This window comes from Stegostoma tigrinum, chromosome 25 (genome assembly GCF_030684315.1).
Source record: "Stegostoma tigrinum isolate sSteTig4 chromosome 25, sSteTig4.hap1, whole genome shotgun sequence".
Taxonomy (NCBI): domain Eukaryota; kingdom Metazoa; phylum Chordata; class Chondrichthyes; order Orectolobiformes; family Stegostomatidae; genus Stegostoma; species Stegostoma tigrinum.
Window position 1 is genome coordinate 5,064,863 of NC_081378.1, and position 17,653 is coordinate 5,082,515.

The following is a 17,653-nucleotide window of genomic DNA, read 5'->3' on the forward strand; positions in this document are numbered from 1 at the left end:
CTAGCCTACATGTGACTCAAGACCCACAGCAATGAGGTTAACCCTTAACTACCCACTGGGTAATTAGGGACGGACAATAAAAGCAGTGATGCCCCCATTCCGTGAATGAATAAAAAATAAAAACGGCTTTTTATTCCACCATGGCAGTGTGTGGAATTTAAATCCAAATACTAAATCAGAAATAGGAAGCTAGCAGTAACTGCAAAATCACTGTCGGATATCACAGTGCCCTTACCTTTCAGAGCGTTGATCCTGTGTCAGGTGAGAGAGGTGCACAGGCACAGAATATATAGGCAGAGAGATAACAGCAAGATAATTCTTATTCTTAAATACTTATCTATTCACATTCCTAATTACCAGGAATTACCTTGCCGTTATCTCTCCGCCTATATATTCTGTGCCCGTGCACCTCTCCATCTCACCTGATGAAGAAGCAGTGCACCTAAAGCTTGAAAGTTTAAACAAACCGTTAAGCTGTAACCTGGTGTTGCGTGACTTTCGACTTTGTCCACACTAGTCCCACGCCAGCAGCTCCACACCACATTATGCTTAGGAGAGGTAAATCTTCCACCTTTAGCTGGTCGGGCCAATGTGTCTCTCCAGAACCACAGCAATGTGGTCGATTCTAAACCGCCCTCAGACATGGCCCTTGCAAGGCACTGAATTCAGGGGCAATGAACAACAAAATTTGGCCTTACCAGAATAGTTCACATCCCACGAAAGAATATTATTGAAAACATTTCCACACCCCCTGTGGAGTACCGTGGTTTGCTATGATAAAGACACTACATAAATACAATTTGATGCATCCTCTGTGTAGTCTCCTTTTCATGGTTTGGCTAAAGTACTTTGCCATAGAAATGTGTCTCTTCACCCCTTTCACACATTCTCCTTCACTGCATACAGAACTTTCCTGAAATAGATATTCATCAAGAGTAAGATGAGAAGAGAAATTTTAAGAGTTCTGAAAAGCAGGATGTTATTATATCATCCTCAGCTCCCCCAAGTTACATCCTCACAAGCTTCTAGTCTTAATAAAGAACACTATTCCCACCTTATTGTAAACATAATTAGATCCATCACCTTTCATTATTTCATTTTACGCGCTGTGGCAAGATAGTCCAAGAACCAACTGTGCTTGCATCTTAATTCATCTGCCTACAAAAGATTAGTAATTCTTGCACTTCCCCCTATACAAGAGTTCTTCATTTAATATTTGCCACAATGGAATCTGACTTCTATCCTACTTCCTGAGGCTCAGTTGGCTAAATTTTATTAACCTTCAGCTTTCTGCTCAGAACCCGGGATTACAGGAGCTGACCTGTATCTCATCGGAGCTGAGGTGATGAAAGGCGACCTTACTGAAACATACACGATTCTGAGGAGGCTTGGTGTGGTCAGTACTAACAGCATGTTTTCCCCTTGTGGGGAGACAGTTTAGTAATTATGGTGTTTCTCATTTAAGATGTAGAGACAGAGGAAAGATTTCCTTGAGGGGGGTAGAAAGATCCTTGGAATTGTCTTCCACAGAGATCAGGAGAGCCTGGGCAGGCCATGGAATATACTCAAAGTTGAATTCAACAGAATTTTGATGAGCCGCAAATCTAAGGTTATGGGGGGAGTGTTTGGAGTCAGGCAGGAAATGGAGTAACAATCAGATCTTATTAAATAGAGCGGGTTCAAGGGATCCAAACTGTCATGCGATCTTCTGCATTTAACTGCGAGGACAAATGGAAATGGGTATAACGTTTCACTGGAAACTGTGCTCCTCTGACAATGCAGCACTCTCTCCATACTTGACTGGACTGTCAGCTTTGATATTTGCATTCAGAATTACGGAATATACCTTGAACTTATACAGATGTGCACATGTTACTCAGTGAGCCTTGGGTGACCATCAGTAAATGGGCCACACCCTGTCCCCTCTCTGCAGCTTATTCTATTGTGTTCAGTGATGGTGCCTGGCAAGTAGAGAAGTAGAGAAGTTAACTTGTCAAAGTAACTGGGTTGAGGAAACAGGATGCTGATTTATGAAGATAACTGAAGAGTTAACGCAGCACATCTGCACAGAAAGAGCAAGTACGGCTTCAGAGAAGAATGAGATGGTCAAGAGGTCAGGTGTCGGAGGTTGGAGGTTGCACAACACAATATTGGAGGTGTCGAGAGGAAGCATGCAAGCCCCATAGTAGTTTGCAGGAGTGCTTGTTGTGTCCAATGGAGCTACACCATCTAGATATAAGGGTTAGTGAGGTAAGTGGCCCGAATGGCAATCAGGCAGCCATATTGTACAGGTAGGGCAAATAAGGTGCTAAATCTGAAGACCAAAGTGTGTTGGTCTTCTTCTTTCATCCTGATTGCTGTTGCTGGCAAGTCGAACCATTTTTTTGCTCCCCTTAATTGCCTTTGAACTGAGTGGCTTCCCAGATCATTACAGAGGAGAGTAAACAATGATTCCAACCCTGACCAAATTCCTGCGGACAACTCTTATTCTCACTCTCCAAAGAGCTGTGGCTCCAAGGATTGCTTCCTGAGTCTCTAGAGGGGTGCACAAACACTGAAACATGGTCAGCATCATCTTAGCCCTAACCCTAACCCTAAATCCTAACCCAATCCCTAACCCTAAACCCTAACCCCTAAACCCTAATCCTAACCCTAAACCCTAAACCTAAATCCTAACCCAAACCCTAACCCTAAACCCTAACCCCTAAACCCTAACCCTAACCCTAAACCCTAACCCTAAATCCTAACCTAAACCCTAACCCCTAAACCCTAACCCTATCCCTAAACCCTAACCCTAAACCCAAGCCTATCGTACATCAAACTCAGCTGCCGCTCCTGTAAAATATCCTAATAAATGTTGTTCTGATTTTGTTTGTTAGTTTGTTATTGCTTTTCCATCATCCTCTGAGTTCTTCTCAACAATTTTCACACAGTCTGGTTTGGAAATATTTGATGAACAATGGGAATTTTATTCTATAACTTTTTTCCCCTGGGGCAATGTTTTGAAAACCAAGCTTATAATTCCCAAAATTGATTTTAAATGAAATTCTTCATTGTAGTATCCTAGCAGTGTATTTCTGTCTAATTACTAATGTTAAAGGATGATATTTAAATTCTATGCTTGAAACTTATATTTTGCAACAAAATCAACTGGAGGAAAGTAATGCTTGCAATGTGAACGGCCAAATACCTAAAACCTTTGTGCAAAATTTCTCAGCCCATGACTTTAAACCATGGTTTCAAAAGTGATCATTTCAAATGCCTCAGATAAAAGACTAACCAGGAAGTTAATGCCAATCTGTTCGACAATGATGTGCTATTTCTGCAAATGGTCACTTCTCAGCTCCTGCCATTACTCATTGAGAAGCAACCTTGAGATGGAATCGGAAGCTAATACTGTATAATAAAATGTGAGGCTGGATGAACACAGCAGGCCAAGCAGCATCTCAGGAGCACAAAAGCTGACGTTTCGGGCCTAGACCCTTCATCAGAGAGGGGGATGGGGGGAGGGAACTGGAATAAATAGGGAGAGAGGGGGAGGCGGACCGAAGATGGAGAGTAAAGAAGATAGGTGGAGAAGGTGTGGGTGGGGAGGTAGGGAGGGGATAGGTCAGTCCAGGGAAGACGGACAGGTCAAGGAGGTGGGATGAGGTTAGTAGGTAGCTGGGGGTGCGGCTTGGGGTGGGAGGAAGGGATGGGTGAGAGGAAGAACCGGTTAGGGAGGCAGAGACAGGTTGGACTGGTTTTGGGATGCAGTGGGTGGGGGGGAAGAGCTGGGCTGGTTGTGTGGTGCAGTGGGGGGAGGGGATGAACTGGGCTGGTTAGGTCCAACCTGTCTCTGCCTCCCTAACCGGTTCTTCCTCTCACCCATCCCTTCCTCCCACCCCAAGCCGCACCCCCAGCTACCTACTAACCTCATCCCACCTCCTTGACCTGTCCGTCTTCCCTGGACTGACCTATCCCCTCCCTACCTCCCCACCCACACCTTCTCCACCTATCTTCTTTACTCTCCATCTTCGGTCCGCCTCCCCCTCTCTCCCTATTTATTCCAGTTCCCTCCCCCCATCCCCCTCTCTGATGAAGGGTCTAGGCCCGAAACGTCAGCTTTTGTGCTCCTGAGATGCTGCTTGGCCTGCTGTGTTCATCCAGCCTCACATTTTATTATCTTGGAATCTCCAGCATCTGCAGTTCCCATTATCTCTAATACTGTATAATACTGTTTTGCTTTGGAATGTTCTCACAGTAAACTTTATAGCCCTGCTGGTTTGGTATCCCAACTGGTGAGACAGCTGCGAATTCAAATTCCTAAATTTCCTGTTGCTCAAATGTGGGTCATTTTCATTCGCGAGAGGAAACGCATTCCGTCTTACAGTCGATGAAAAGAAAGATGACCCACTCTCTGCCTCTTCTGAAGAAGGGTCCCGACCCGAAACGCCAACTTTCCTGCTCCTCTGATGCTCCCTGGCCTGCTGTGTTCCCCCAGTTCCACACTGTGTTATCTCTGACTCCAGCATCTCCAGTTCTTACTATCCCCACTCTCTGCCTCGCTTCATCTTCCAGATAGGTTTTGAACATCAGCAGTATGGAAGGGTATGGGGATGATGTGGGAAGGTGGAGTTGAGGGTGAGGATCGGCCAGAGTGCTGAATTTTACCAGCTGTCTGGAGACTGCCTGGAAGATGGGAGGCTGTGTGAAATGGTGGCAAGAAGGTTTGGGTGGGGAGCTAGATGTCTTGCTGCCATCTGAGGACATTACCTCCGGCAAGCTGGGGTGGGTAGCCAGTTATTAGGCCGTAAGGTGTAGGAGCATTCATAAACTAATCAGCCCATTGAGTCTGCTCCAGCATTCAATGAGATTATGTGATAAACCTCAACCCACTTTCCTGTCTTTAGCCCATAACCTTGATACCCTTGCTGATTAAAAATCATTCCATCTCACCCTCATATTATTAACAGCTCAGCCTCGACAACACTTTGCAGTAAAGAATTCCACAGATTCACTACCTTCTGAGAGAAGAAATTCCTCCTCATCTCGGTCTTAAACGGGGGACCTCCTATTCTGCGATTATGTCCTCTGGTCCTAAACTCTCTCACAATGGAAAACAGTCTCTCAGCATTTAACCTGTCAAGTCCCAAAAGAATCTTGTACTCTTCAATATGGTCTCCTATCATTCTTCTAAAGTGAATGCCGGCCAAAACTATTCAACATTTCCTCATAAGAAAATCCCTCCTAACCAAAATTAAGTGAGTAAACCTGGACTGCCTCCTACTTCGGAATACCTTTCCTTAGATATGCAGCCCAAAACTGTTCACAGTATTCCAGCTGTGATCTGACGAGTGTTTTGCATATTTTTACAAAGTCTCCCTACCTTTATACTCCGATCCCTTTGAAATAAAGGCCAGATTAAACCAATTATCTCAATAATTATGGTGCAGTGGCAGCCCATTCTGCTGGACCCGTTAGACTGGGAGCTGTCAAGACTGGGTGCCAGAGACCAGAAACGTCACCGATAAACTGCAGTGGTCAAAAAGCCACTGGAAACCAAAGGAACAAGGCAGAGCACCATGGTCAGTCACAAAGCTGATATTAACCAGGATGGTCCCCGTTCCTTCAGCAAGGCAGAACTGGGCTGGTTGGAGTCCAGGTTCTAGTCATCAGCTCTGTTGAAGAGTCATCTAGACTCGAAACGTTGCTGTCTTTCCATGGATGCTGCGTGACCTGCAGCATTTTTTCCAGCGTCTGCAGTAATTTGCTCCAATTTGATGGAGTCACATAAAGAGTGAAGTAAAAGTGAGAAACAGCTTGAGTCGCAGGAGCCTGGGGGAGGGAAGTGATGTCTGAGATAAGACTGGAGCTGATGATAGGGCCAGGCGTCGGTCCTTTCAGCAAGGATCACATGAAAAGGCATTGTATTCTGCGAATCCTGTTCAAAATCACTCAGTTGTAAAACTCCTCCAATTCACAGGTACATCAGAGAATTAATATACATTGTCATGCTTTTTGCGCTGAGGTTGCATTTTCAAACCATGGCTACACAACTCAAAACATCTTCCAAAAACACCAAATGACTTAAGTGAAAATGTTTAATGTACTCTGCCCCATTAAGCAGCACTAACAAACTCACCAGCCACTTTTGGTCCACGTAACCACCTAAATCATGTGAATCCATTTATTACCCCAACATTTAAACACTCTCTACAGAAGTCTATAAATTGGAATGCCGCTGTTTCATTATTCCCCGGATTCTGAAATTGGAGAATTAATTGACTGATAGACTAGACTGTGTTGACAAAGTGCAGATAACAATTTAAATGCTTCCAGGCTGGAGAGCAGACTGAGAGTCAGACAGCGAAACAGCGGGGTACACATTGTTGTGGACCAGCTTGCTTACAGCTGTCTCCACAAAATCTTACTCACTTAGTAATCTCATACCCATTAGGTTTGTTATGAATTTGGAATTTTACTGGAATACCATTCATTTAACCTGGGTGCAAGTGAAGAAACAGACAATCAGTCTGTTTTCACAACCTTTGCAAATTTGCAGTAAGAAGTTGTAAAATTCTAATTTTGTGCAGTGTTGTTTACCCTGATATAAGAATCTGTACCAGACTTTCTCTGGTAATCTCGCCAGGGTTCCACATGAAAGCCCAATTAAAATTTCATGAAAGTTTTGATGGGACGAATAACTGAGGGAAAGTGGCATCGAAAAACCTAGACTGGTATTTGTTTAGGAGTGGCATATTGGGGCTAGAAGTCAATAAAAAAGGGATTAATTTCTCTATTAAGTTCACTGTTGCTACTGGGACCATCGAAATTCCAAGTGAATTAAATCAGCAATATTTGAATGATGGAACTGCAAAGAATGCACTGGTGAAGATTCTAGTTTTAAATTAAATGTTTGCCAACATTTATGAGCCAGTTGAGTTGGTGGGAAGGTGCAGGAGATGACTGTTTTGTTCCAGAAAGGAAGGGGGTTGGGGAAAGCAATTGGCATGACAAGATTAATGACCAAATGCGTTTGGAATTTGCACAGGAAGCATATGTTTCTTTTGTACATTTTGGAAAACTTACAATTGGGTTGATTTGAATAAGCTCTTGATGGACATAGGCAAAGAGTCATAGAGATCTACAGCACAGAGAAGGACCCCCCAGCCCATGGAGACTGTGCCAGTCAGAAACAATCACCTAACTGCGCTAAGATAATAAAATGTGAGGCTGGATGAACACAGCAGGTCAAGCAGCATCTCAGGAGCACAAAAGCTGACGTTTCGGGCCTAGACCCTTCATCAGAGAGGGGGATGGGGAGAGGGCTCTGGAATAAATAGGGAGAGAGGGGGAGGCGGACCTAACTGCGCTAATCCCATTTTCCAGCACTTACCCCATAGCCTAGTCTGCCTTAGCATCACACATGCACATCTAAATGCTTCTTCAATGTGCTAATTGTTTCTGCCTCTCCCACTTTTACAGGCAGTGAATTCCAGATCCCCACCACACTCCGGGTGAAATGCTTTTTTCTCACGTCCTCTCTAAACCTCCTGCCCCTTACCTTCAATCTGTGTCCCTGGCCACTGATCTCTCCAACAAGGGGAAAAGTTCTTTCCAGTCTAATCTACCTATCTGTCCACTTACACTCTCCCATAATTTTATACACCTCAATCTTTTTCCCGTTCAGTCTCATCTGCTCTGAGAAAACAGCTCCTGTCTGTCCGATCTATCTTCAAGATGGTGCTGAGAGACAGTGGAGTGGAGGGCTAGATGGCTAGATAATCAATCTCTACAGAGGCACAATCTTTGGAATTAAAGTGACCATTAGCAAAGCCAGAGTGACGCACATCTCAAAATCACAAGTAATACTCATTCACTGAAAGAAGGAAAAGAATTAGAACAGTGCCAGGATTCAGGTATTTAAATAATATTTGAAAGGTAGACAATAGAAATGGGAATAAGAATTGTTTGTTCATTAGAGAGAGACAGCTGGCGGTGAGTTTAACCAGAGGGTCATCACACCTAAGAGAAAAGATTAAGAAGGTTGTGCTTTCATAGTAACTACAGGCCTTACGGGTGGCACGGTGGCTCAGTGGTTAGTACCTCAGCACCAGGGACTGGGGTTTGATCCCACCCTCAGGCAACTGTCTGTGTGGAGTTTGCATGTCCTCCCCGTGTCTGTGAAGGTTTGCTCCCATAGTCCAAAGATGTACAGCTTTGGGAATGCTAAAGAGCCTGCAGCGTGCAGGGATGTGTGGTTTACCCTGAGCTAATGCAAGGTTGCAGGGGATAGGTGGACTGCTGTTTGGAGGGCCGAAGGGCCTGCACCCCCTGAGGGGGTGAGGGTTAGCAGCACGGTGAGGGGGTGAGGGTTAGCAGCACAGTGAGGGAGTGAGGGTTAGCAGCACAGTGAGGGAGTGAGGGTTAGCAGCACGGTGAGGGAGTGAGGGTTAGGGGTTCTATGTAGGAGTTGAGCCCATGCTGCTGGTGTTACTCAGTAGCACCATCCAGAAAACTGTACTAACAAACCCTCACAATAACGGTGGGGAGCATACAAGTAACTCAAGACGCAACTTTAAAATGCTTGATGTGGTTTTGTGGGGGCGAGAGGCTTGAACAGGAAAAACAGGGGAGCGACTTACGAAAAATAACTGAAATGTGGCTTCGCAGAAAAATAGAAAAGATATAGCTGCATGAGGAAAGTAACAAATGATAAGGTGCTGAGGAGAGTTAAAAAAATAGAATCTAAATTAATATAATTGGGACAAGGCAGAGAGACTGGATAGGTCACATTTTAAAACAGATTTGTCGAAGAAAACTTTCTGAGCAGATAGAGAAGAGGGAGGAAGAGATGATGAATGTTGGATGACGTAAAAAAACAATGCTATTGAGAAATGAGATGACTGGCACAGAACAGAGAGACTTGGAGATACACATGAGCCAATGAAAAAAAACACGTAGGGTCAGGATTCTTCTTTCAATTATTTTTCTCAAAGCTTTCAAAAAGCATAGAGGCAGTGGCCTGGGAAGTGAGTGAGGGTTAGCAGCACGGTGAGGGGGTGAGGGTTAGCAGCACAGTGAGGGGGTGAGGGTTAGCAGCACAGTGAGGGAGTGAGGGTTAGCAGCACGGTGAGGGAGTGAGGGTTAGCAGCACGGTGAGGGAGTGAGGGTTAGCAGCACGGTGAGGGGGTGAGGGTTAGCAGCACGGTGAGGGAGTGAGGGTTAGCAGCACGGTGAGGGGGTGAGAGTTAGCAGCACGGTGATGCGGTGAGGGTTAGCAGCACAGTGAGGGAGTGAGGGTTAGCAGCACGGTGAGGGAGTGAGGGTTAGCAGCACGGTGAGGGGGTGAGGGTTATAAGCACGGTGAGGGAGTGAGGGTTAGCATCTCGGCGAGGGAGTGAAGGTTAGCAGCATGGTGAGGGAGTGAAGGTTAGCAGCAGGGTGAGGGAGTGAGGGTTAGCAGCATGGTGAGGGAGTGAGGGTAAGCAGCATGGTGAGGGAGTGAGGGTTAGCAGCACGGTCAGGGGGTGAGGGTTAGCAGCATGGTGAGGGGGGGAGGGTTAGCAGCACAGTGAGGGAGTGAGGGTTAGCAGCACGGTGAGGGAGTGAGGGTGAGCAGCACGGTGAGGGTGAGCAGCACGGTGAGGGAGTGAGGGTTAGCAGCACGGTGAGGGAGTGAGGGTTAGCAGCACGGTCAGGGGGTGAGGGTTAGCAGCACGGTCAGGGGGTGAGGGTTAGCAGCATGGCGAGAGGGTGAGGGTTGGCAGCATGGTGAGGGATTGAGGGTTTGCAGCACGGTGAGGGGGTGAGGGTTAGCAGCATGGTGAGGGAGTGAGGGTTAGCAGCACGGTGAGGGGGTGAGGGTTAGCAGCACGGGGAGGGGGTGAGGGTTAGCAGCACGGTGAGGGAGTGAGGGTTAGCAGCACGGTGAAGGGAGTGAGGGTTAGCAGCATGGTGAGGGGGGGAGGGTTAGCAGCACGGTGAGGGATTGAGGGTTTGCAGCACGGTGAGGGGGTGAGGGTTAGCAGCATGGTGAGGGAGTGAGGGTTAGCAGCACGGTGAGGGGGTGAGGGTTAGCAGCACGGGGAGGGGGTGAGAGTTAGCAGCACGGTGAGGGAGTGAGGGTTAGCAGCACGGTGAAGGGAGTGAGGGTTAGCAGCACGGTGAGGGTGAGCAGCATGGTGAGGGAGTGAGGGTGAGCAGCACGGTGAGGGTGAGCAGCACGGCGAGGGCGTGAGGGTTTGCAGCACGGTGAGGGAGTGAGGGTTAGCAGCATGGCGACGGGGTGAGGGTTGGCAGCATGGTGAGGGAGTGAGGGTTAGCAGCACGGTGAGGGAGTGAGGGTTAGCAGCACGGTGAGGGATTGAGGGTTTGCAGCACGGTGAGGGGGTGAGGGTTAGCAGCATGGTGAGGGAGTGAGGGTTAGCAGCACGGTGAGGGGGTGAGGGTTAGCAGCACGGGGAGGGGGTGAGGGTTAGCAGCACGGTGAGGGAGTGAGGGTTTGCAGCACGGTGAGGGGGTGAGGGTTAGCAGCATGGCGAGGGGGTGAGGGTTGGCAGCATGGTGAGGAGTGAGGGTTAGCAGCACGGTGAGGGAGTGAGGGTTAGCAGCACGGTGAGGGATTGAGGGTTTGCAGCACGGTGAGGGGGTGAGGGTTAGCAGCATGGTGAGGGAGTGAGGGTTAGCAGCACGGTGAGGGGGTGAGGGTTAGCAGCACGGGGAGGGGGTGAGGGTTAGCAGAACGGTGAGGGAGTGAGGGTTAGCAGCACGGTGAAGGGAGTGAGGGTTAGCAGCACGGTGAGGGGGTGAGGGTTAGCAGCACGGTGAGGGAGTGAGGGTTAGCATCACGGTGAGTGAGTGAGGGTTTGCAGCACGGTGAGGGAGTGAAGGTTAGCAGCACTGTGAGAGTTAGCAGCACGGTGAGGGGGTGAGGGTTAGGTGCACGGCAAGGGGGTGAAGGTTAGTAGCACAGTGAGGGAGTGAGTGTTAGCAGCACGGTGAGCGGGTGAGGGTTAGCAGCACAGTGAGGGGGTGAGGGTTAGCAGCACAGTGAGGGAGTGAGGGTTAGCAGCACGGTGAGGGAGTGAGTGTTAGCAGCACGGTGATGGGGTGAGGGTTAGCAGCACAGTGAGGGAGTGAGGGTTAGCAGCACGGGGAGGGAGTGAGGGTGAGCTGCACGGTGAGGGGGTGAGGGTTAGCAGCACGGTGAGGGAGTGAAGGTTAGCAGCACTGTGAGGGTTAGCAGCACGGTGAGGGGGTGAGGGTTAGCAGCACGGTGAGCGAGTGAGGGTTAGCTGCACGGCGAGGGGGTGAAGGTTAGCAGCACTGTGAAGGTTAGTAGCACAGTGAGGGAGTGAGGGTTAGCAGCACGGTGAGCGAGTGAGGGTTAGCTGCACGGCGAGGGGGTGAAGATTAGCAGCACAGTGAGGGAGTGAGGGTTAGCAGCATGGTGAGGGAGTGAGGGTTAGCTGCATGGCGAGGGGGTGAAGGTTAGCTGCATGGCGAGGGGGTGAAGGTTAGCAGCACGGTGAGGGGGTGTGGGTTAGCAGCACAGTGAGGGGGTGAGGGTTTGCAGCACGGTGAGGGAGTGAGGGTTTGCAGCACGGTGAGGGGGTGAGGGTTTTCAGCATTGTAGGGGGTGGGGGTTCGCAGCACGGTGAGGGGTTGAGGGTTAGCAGCACGGTGAGGGAGTGAGGGTTTGCAGCACGGTGAGGGGGTGAGGGCTTGCAGCACCGTGATGGGGTGAGGGTTTGCAGCACGGTGAGGGAGTGAGGGTTTGCAGCACGGTGAGGGGGTGTCGGGTAGCAGCACGGTGAGGGGGTGAGGGTTTACAGCACGGTGACGGGGTGAGGGTTTGCAGCACGGTGACGGGGTGAGGGTTATCAGCACGGTGCTAGCAGCCAGCACTCAGATCATGTGGGAGCTCCCCTGCGTTGATCTGCTGCAGAGAGCCTTTGGAGAGAGACTGCGATGTTCGTCTTTTTAACTTTAGAACATAGAACATAGAACAGTACAGCACAGAACAGGCCCTTCAGCCCACAATGTTGTGCCGACCTTTGATCCTCATGTATGCACCCTCAAATTTCTGTGACCATATGCATGTCCAGCAGTCTCTTAAATGTCCCCAATGACCTTGCTTCCACAACTGCTGCTGGCAACGCATTCCATGCTCTCACAACTCTCTGTGTAAAGAACCCGCCTCTGACATCCCCCCTATACTTTCCACCAACCAGCTTAAAACTATGACCCCTCGTGCTAGCCATTTCTGCCCTGGGAAATAGTCTCTGGCTATCAACTCTATCTATGCTTCTCATTATCTTGTATACCTCAATTAGGTCCCCTCTCCTCCTCCTTTTCTCCAATGAAAAGAGACCAAGCTCAGTCAACCTCTTTTCATAAGATAAGCCCTCCAGTCCAGGCAGCATCCTGGTAAACCTCCTCTGAACCCTCTCCAAAGCATCCACATCTTTCCTATAATAGGGTGACCAGAACTGGACGCAGTATTCCAAGTGCGGTCTAACCAAAGTTTTATAGAGCTGCAACAAGATCTCATGACTCTTAAACTCAATCCCCCTGCTAACTTTGCTCCTGGTTTTTCTGACCTGTGGTTACACCGTGTATCGTCACAGTGTGACTGCTGTTTTTTCCTTCATTTCTCTGTTCTGTAACTAAGGATTGTACCCAGGTCCCTTTGTACCTGAGGTGGTACTGTAAGTGGGAACTTGTAAACATTCCACTGCATTCATTTTGAACACGTGACAATAAAAATAATACAATTCAATTTGTGGATCACAGAATCCCTACAGTGTGGAAACAGGCCCTTCAGCCCAACAAGTCCACAGCGACCCATCCCCTTTTAACTCACCTCCTCTTCACATCCCTGAACCCTACGGGCAATTTAGCACAGCCAGTGCACCTACTCTGCACATCTTTGAACCGTGGGAGGAAACTTGAGCATCCAGAGGAAACCCACGTGGACTCAGGGAGAATGTGGAACCTCCACATAGACAGTCACCCGAGGGTGGGATCACACCCAGGTTCCCAGTGATGTAAGGCAGCAGTGCTAGCCACTGAGCCACCGTACCCAATTCAATTCATGTCATTTTTTATCTTCATGTGCTAGATATTCTCTCAGGTTCAGGATCATTACAACAACCTTAACATTCTTATCGTGCCGTTAATGTAACGAAATGTCCTAAAATGATTCACAGGGACATTATTAAACAGTGAGTGACCAAAAGTTGGTCAAAGAGGCAAGTTTTATGAAGTGCCTTGAAGGAGGAAAGCGACATAGAAAGGCAGAGAGGTTCAAGAGGGTACTGCATAGCTCAGAGCTCAGGGAACTGGGGGCACGGCCACTCATGGTACAGCAATTATAAACGGGAATGCCAAAGATGCCAGATTTAGAGGAGCGCAGATATCTCAGAAAGTTGTGGGGTTCAGGAGGTGATAGTGATTGTGAGGAGAAAGATTACAGAGGGATTTTGAAACAAGGAGGCAAACTCTAAAGGCGAGATGTTTGCTTGACCGGGAATCAAAGTTGGTCACTCAACATAGGGGTGAAAGGTAAAGAGGACTTGCTGGTTTCAGATGTGGTTGCTGGAGGTTTGGAATAATCTCGGGTTTATGGAGGGTAGAATGTGGGAGAGCAGCCAGGAATGTGCTGAAATAGCCAGGCCTAGAATGGATGAAGTCACCAGTGAGGGTTTCAGCAGCAGATGAGCTGAGATGGGCTGAGATTGATTGATGTTACTGTGTTGGGGAAGGGTGGTTTTAATGATATTCAGCTCTGCAACAAATATGGTAGCCCCCGGGGTTGTGATTGGACTGTTTTTGCTTTTGTGACCAAGATTGGTTTGATTCTCGGGAGAAGGAGGGGTTGGTAATTGGGGAATGGATTTTGAAGTGGAGACCAGTCGCAAGTTTTTAACTCTCCCCAGTATGTAATTAGACAACATTTCTGCTTATCAGTTTGATGATTTAGCAACGCTGGAGGAATCGAGGGAGGAGGTGCTAAGGTAAAGTCAGGTGGTGCGTATTTGCAGAAAGAAACTGCTGACTGAGTGAGATGGAGACCTCCTAAACTACAGTGTCACATGCTGTGATATCATCTAGCTGCCTGAAAAGTTTAGTTATGCTGTAGAGGTGCCGGTGTTGGACTGGGGTGGACAAAGTCAGAAATCATACAACACCAGGTTGTAGTCCAACAGGTTTATTTGAAAACACAGGCTTTCAGAGCCTCAGTGAGGGACCAGTCGGGTAGTGGTGAACAGTTCAGGGGTAAATAGGATTGAGGGAGAAGGGCATGCAATGTCATGGACAAGATGAGCTCTGAGAAGATACTAAGGGAGTTTGGAAAGAAACTTGAGAAAGATGTGAGCACCTTGTGTGAGCAGTCATATCCCTTACCCTTCAGAGTGCAGCCCTAGTATCCAATTCAACAAAACTTGACCAATAAACATTAATAGGATTGTTAAAGTGAAATCTGGCACCAACTTCTACATTCTCTGTGTCATTCTAGAAGGTGTAAGATTAAACACAGGTCCAGACTAAGATTTTACATAAACAAGATTGTAACTTGCAAAGTGAGCACAGATCATTTCCTTCACTCTTCACTTCCATCAAGTTAATACAGGCATCACCTCACTGTCTATGTAGGTGTTGGACACTCATCTGGCAAATGTATTTCAAGCCAGTTGGTACAAATTATTATAAGCTGCATGCAGTTCCCTGCGCAGAGCACAATCCACGTCAGTGGTGCAGAAAGGGTAGAGAGAAATTCAAAGCAACAGAAGGGTTGAAATCCATAATTAAACCAATGGCAACAAAGATCACATGATAGAGCCTGGGTGACAATAGGAGGTACATTTGTGTCCCAGATTTGGCAGAGGTCCAAGATATAGAAGGCAGAAACCTGGAGAGAAAAATCCAATGTATTAGACTGAATGTAGACCTACTTACCACGGATGTCTTAACGCCTGCTCGCATGTATATCGTTTGTTTGGGTCCTTCTCCATCAATCGTTTTATGAAATCTTTAGCTGAAGGAAATGGAAGATGGCAGTGAATCTTTGTCCCAAACATGCACAAAGCAAAAGGTTCAAACTATTCAGAGAATTGTGCCTCAGTGGTTGTATCCTCACTTCTGAGCTAGAGAATCCAAGAAGTTCTGTCTGTCCTAGGGGCATGCCTGAACAGGTCAATTAAAACAAACAATTATAAAAGAATCATTGCCAGCCAATATGGAATAAGAACCATGTGTTGGAGTGTCATTAACAAGCCTGTTGTTATTTTTTTCAAGACCATAAGGAACGAGTCTAAGTCCAACCAGCCCATTGAGCATCTTCTACTAAGTAGACCAGTCCCAGATTCCTGAGAAGTGGGGGTGGAATTATAAATAGAAGATTGAATTTTGAAGAAGTATGAGACCAAAACTGATAATCAATACATTGTGTGGACTACTCAACCAATTTGTAACAGCTCATTATAAACCGTATCTGCCACTGAATTTGTAGTTTATCATTTGCAACTGACCACAGCACGCCTGTTAATACAGAACTAATTGCTTTTTGAGTGCGAGCAGCAGCGGAGGCAAGACGGACCCGGAAGACTGCAGCTAAGAGAAGGAGCGGGAGCATCAGAGGAAGTGACGAGGACCAGAGGGGCAGCCGGGAAGGAAAGCAGTGACCATATATATCAGCAAGGCGGCTTAACCCGAGACTCTACAACTGTAGTGTCTCCCACCCGCCCTCCTCCTCTAACCTAGTTAATAAGGTAAGGTTCATTCTAAACTTTCTCTATTGAACATAAGTTTGTTATTAATTTGTTATTATTACTTGAAGTGAGCTTTCTGCTTTAGTATTGAGTGGGTGTTCAGATAAGTGGGGTATGGATGCTAGGGCAGTTGCTTGCTCCTCCTGCAAAATGTGGCAGTTGGGAGATGTGGCACACGTCTCCGCTGGCTACATCTGCGGGAAGTGCACCCAGCTACAGCTCCTTGAAAACCGTGTTAGGGAAATGGAGCTGGAGCTGGATGAACTACGGATCATTCGGGAGGCAGAGGGGGTAATTGAGAGGAGTTATCGGGAGTTGGTCACTCCTAAGGCTCAGGACGAGGATAGATGGGTTACAGTTAGGGGGAGGAAAGGGGACAGACAGACAGTGCAGAGATCCCCTGTGGGCATTCCCCTCAGCAATAAGTATACCGTTTTGGATACTGCTGGGGGGGTTGACCTACCAGAGGAAAGCCATAGTAGTCAGTTCTCTGGCACTGAGCCTGACACTGTGGCAAAGAAGGGAAGGGGGCAGAATAGAAAAGTACTCGTGGTAGGGGACTCGATAGTTAGGGGAATCGACAGGAGATTTTGTGGGCAAGATCGGGATTCCCGGAAGGTATGTTGCCTCCCTGGTGCCAGGGTCCGGGACGTCTCCGATCGGGTGTATAAAGTTCTGAAAGGGGAGGGTGAACAGCCAGAAATTGTGTTACATATTGGCACAAATGATATAGCCAGAAATAGGTTTGAGGATATAAAAAGTGATTTCAGGGAGTTAGGATGGAAGCTGCAGAGCAGGACGAACAGAGTAGTGTTCTCTGGTTTACTACCGGTGCCACGAGATAGCGAGGTGAGGAACAGGGAGCGGGCGCAGCTGAACACGTGGCTACGCAGCTGGTGTAGGAGGGAGGGTTTCAGATATGTTGATAATTGGGATGCCTTCTGGGGAAGGTGGGACCTGTACAAGAAGGACGGGTTGCATCTGAACTGGAAGGGGACCAATGTCCTGGGTGGAAGGTTTGCTCGAGTAGTTCGAGAGGGTTTAAACTAGTATGGCAGGGGGGTGGGAACCTGAGCTGTATACCAGAGGTGAGCGTTGATGCAGGTGAGGCAGTAGCAAGAGGTAGACCAGCTAGTGGGAAGGATTTTCCTGGGAAGGAACCAAGGGATCGGTTAAAGTGTGTTTGCTTTAATGCAAGGAGTATCAGGAATAAAAGTGATGAACTTAGAGCATGGATCAGTACCTGGTGCTATGATGTTGTGGCCATAACAGAGACATGGGTTTCTCATGGGCAGGAATGGTTGCTGGATATTCCAGGGTTTAGAACATTTAAAAAGAATAGGGAGGGGGCAAAAAGAGGAGGGGGTGTAGCACTACTAATCAGAGAGGGTATCACAGCTACAGAAGCTTCCATTGTCGAGGAAGATCTGCCTACTGAGTCAGTATGGGTGGAAATTAGGAACAGCAAGGGAGTAGTCACCTCGTTAGGGGTTTACTACAGGCCCCCCAATAGCAGCAGGGAGATTGTAGAAAGCATAGGTCGACAGATTTTGGAAAAGTGTGGACGCAGTAGGGTTGTTGTAATGGGTGACTTTAACTTTCCTAATATTGATTGGAACCTCCTTCGAGCAGAAGATTTGAATGGAGCTGTTTTTGTAAGGTGTGTTCAGGAGGGTTTCCTAACTCAGTACGTTGACAGGCCGACGAGGGGAGAGGCCATTCTAGACTTGGTGCTCGGAAACGAGCCGGGGCAGGTATCAGATCTTGTGGTGGGAGAGCATTTTGGTGATAGTGACCATAACACTCTCTCATTCTACATAGCTATGGAGAAGGAGAGGATTAGGCAGAATGGGAGGATATTTAATTGGGGAAGAGGAAACTATGATGCGATTAGA

The 17,653-nt window shown here is 47.7% G+C and overlaps 1 protein-coding gene across 1 annotated transcript in view; it reads right to left on the reverse strand.

The window, feature by feature from the left end:
• Window positions 1–17,653, reverse strand: part of camk1da (calcium/calmodulin-dependent protein kinase 1Da) — a 423,644-nt gene that overhangs the window by 24,649 nt on the left and 381,342 nt on the right. The window contains exon 8 of the mRNA XM_059654830.1: window positions 14,947–15,025. Within this exon, the coding sequence (XP_059510813.1) occupies window positions 14,947–15,025 (79 nt within the window). The remainder of the gene's footprint in view (window positions 1–14,946; window positions 15,026–17,653) is intronic.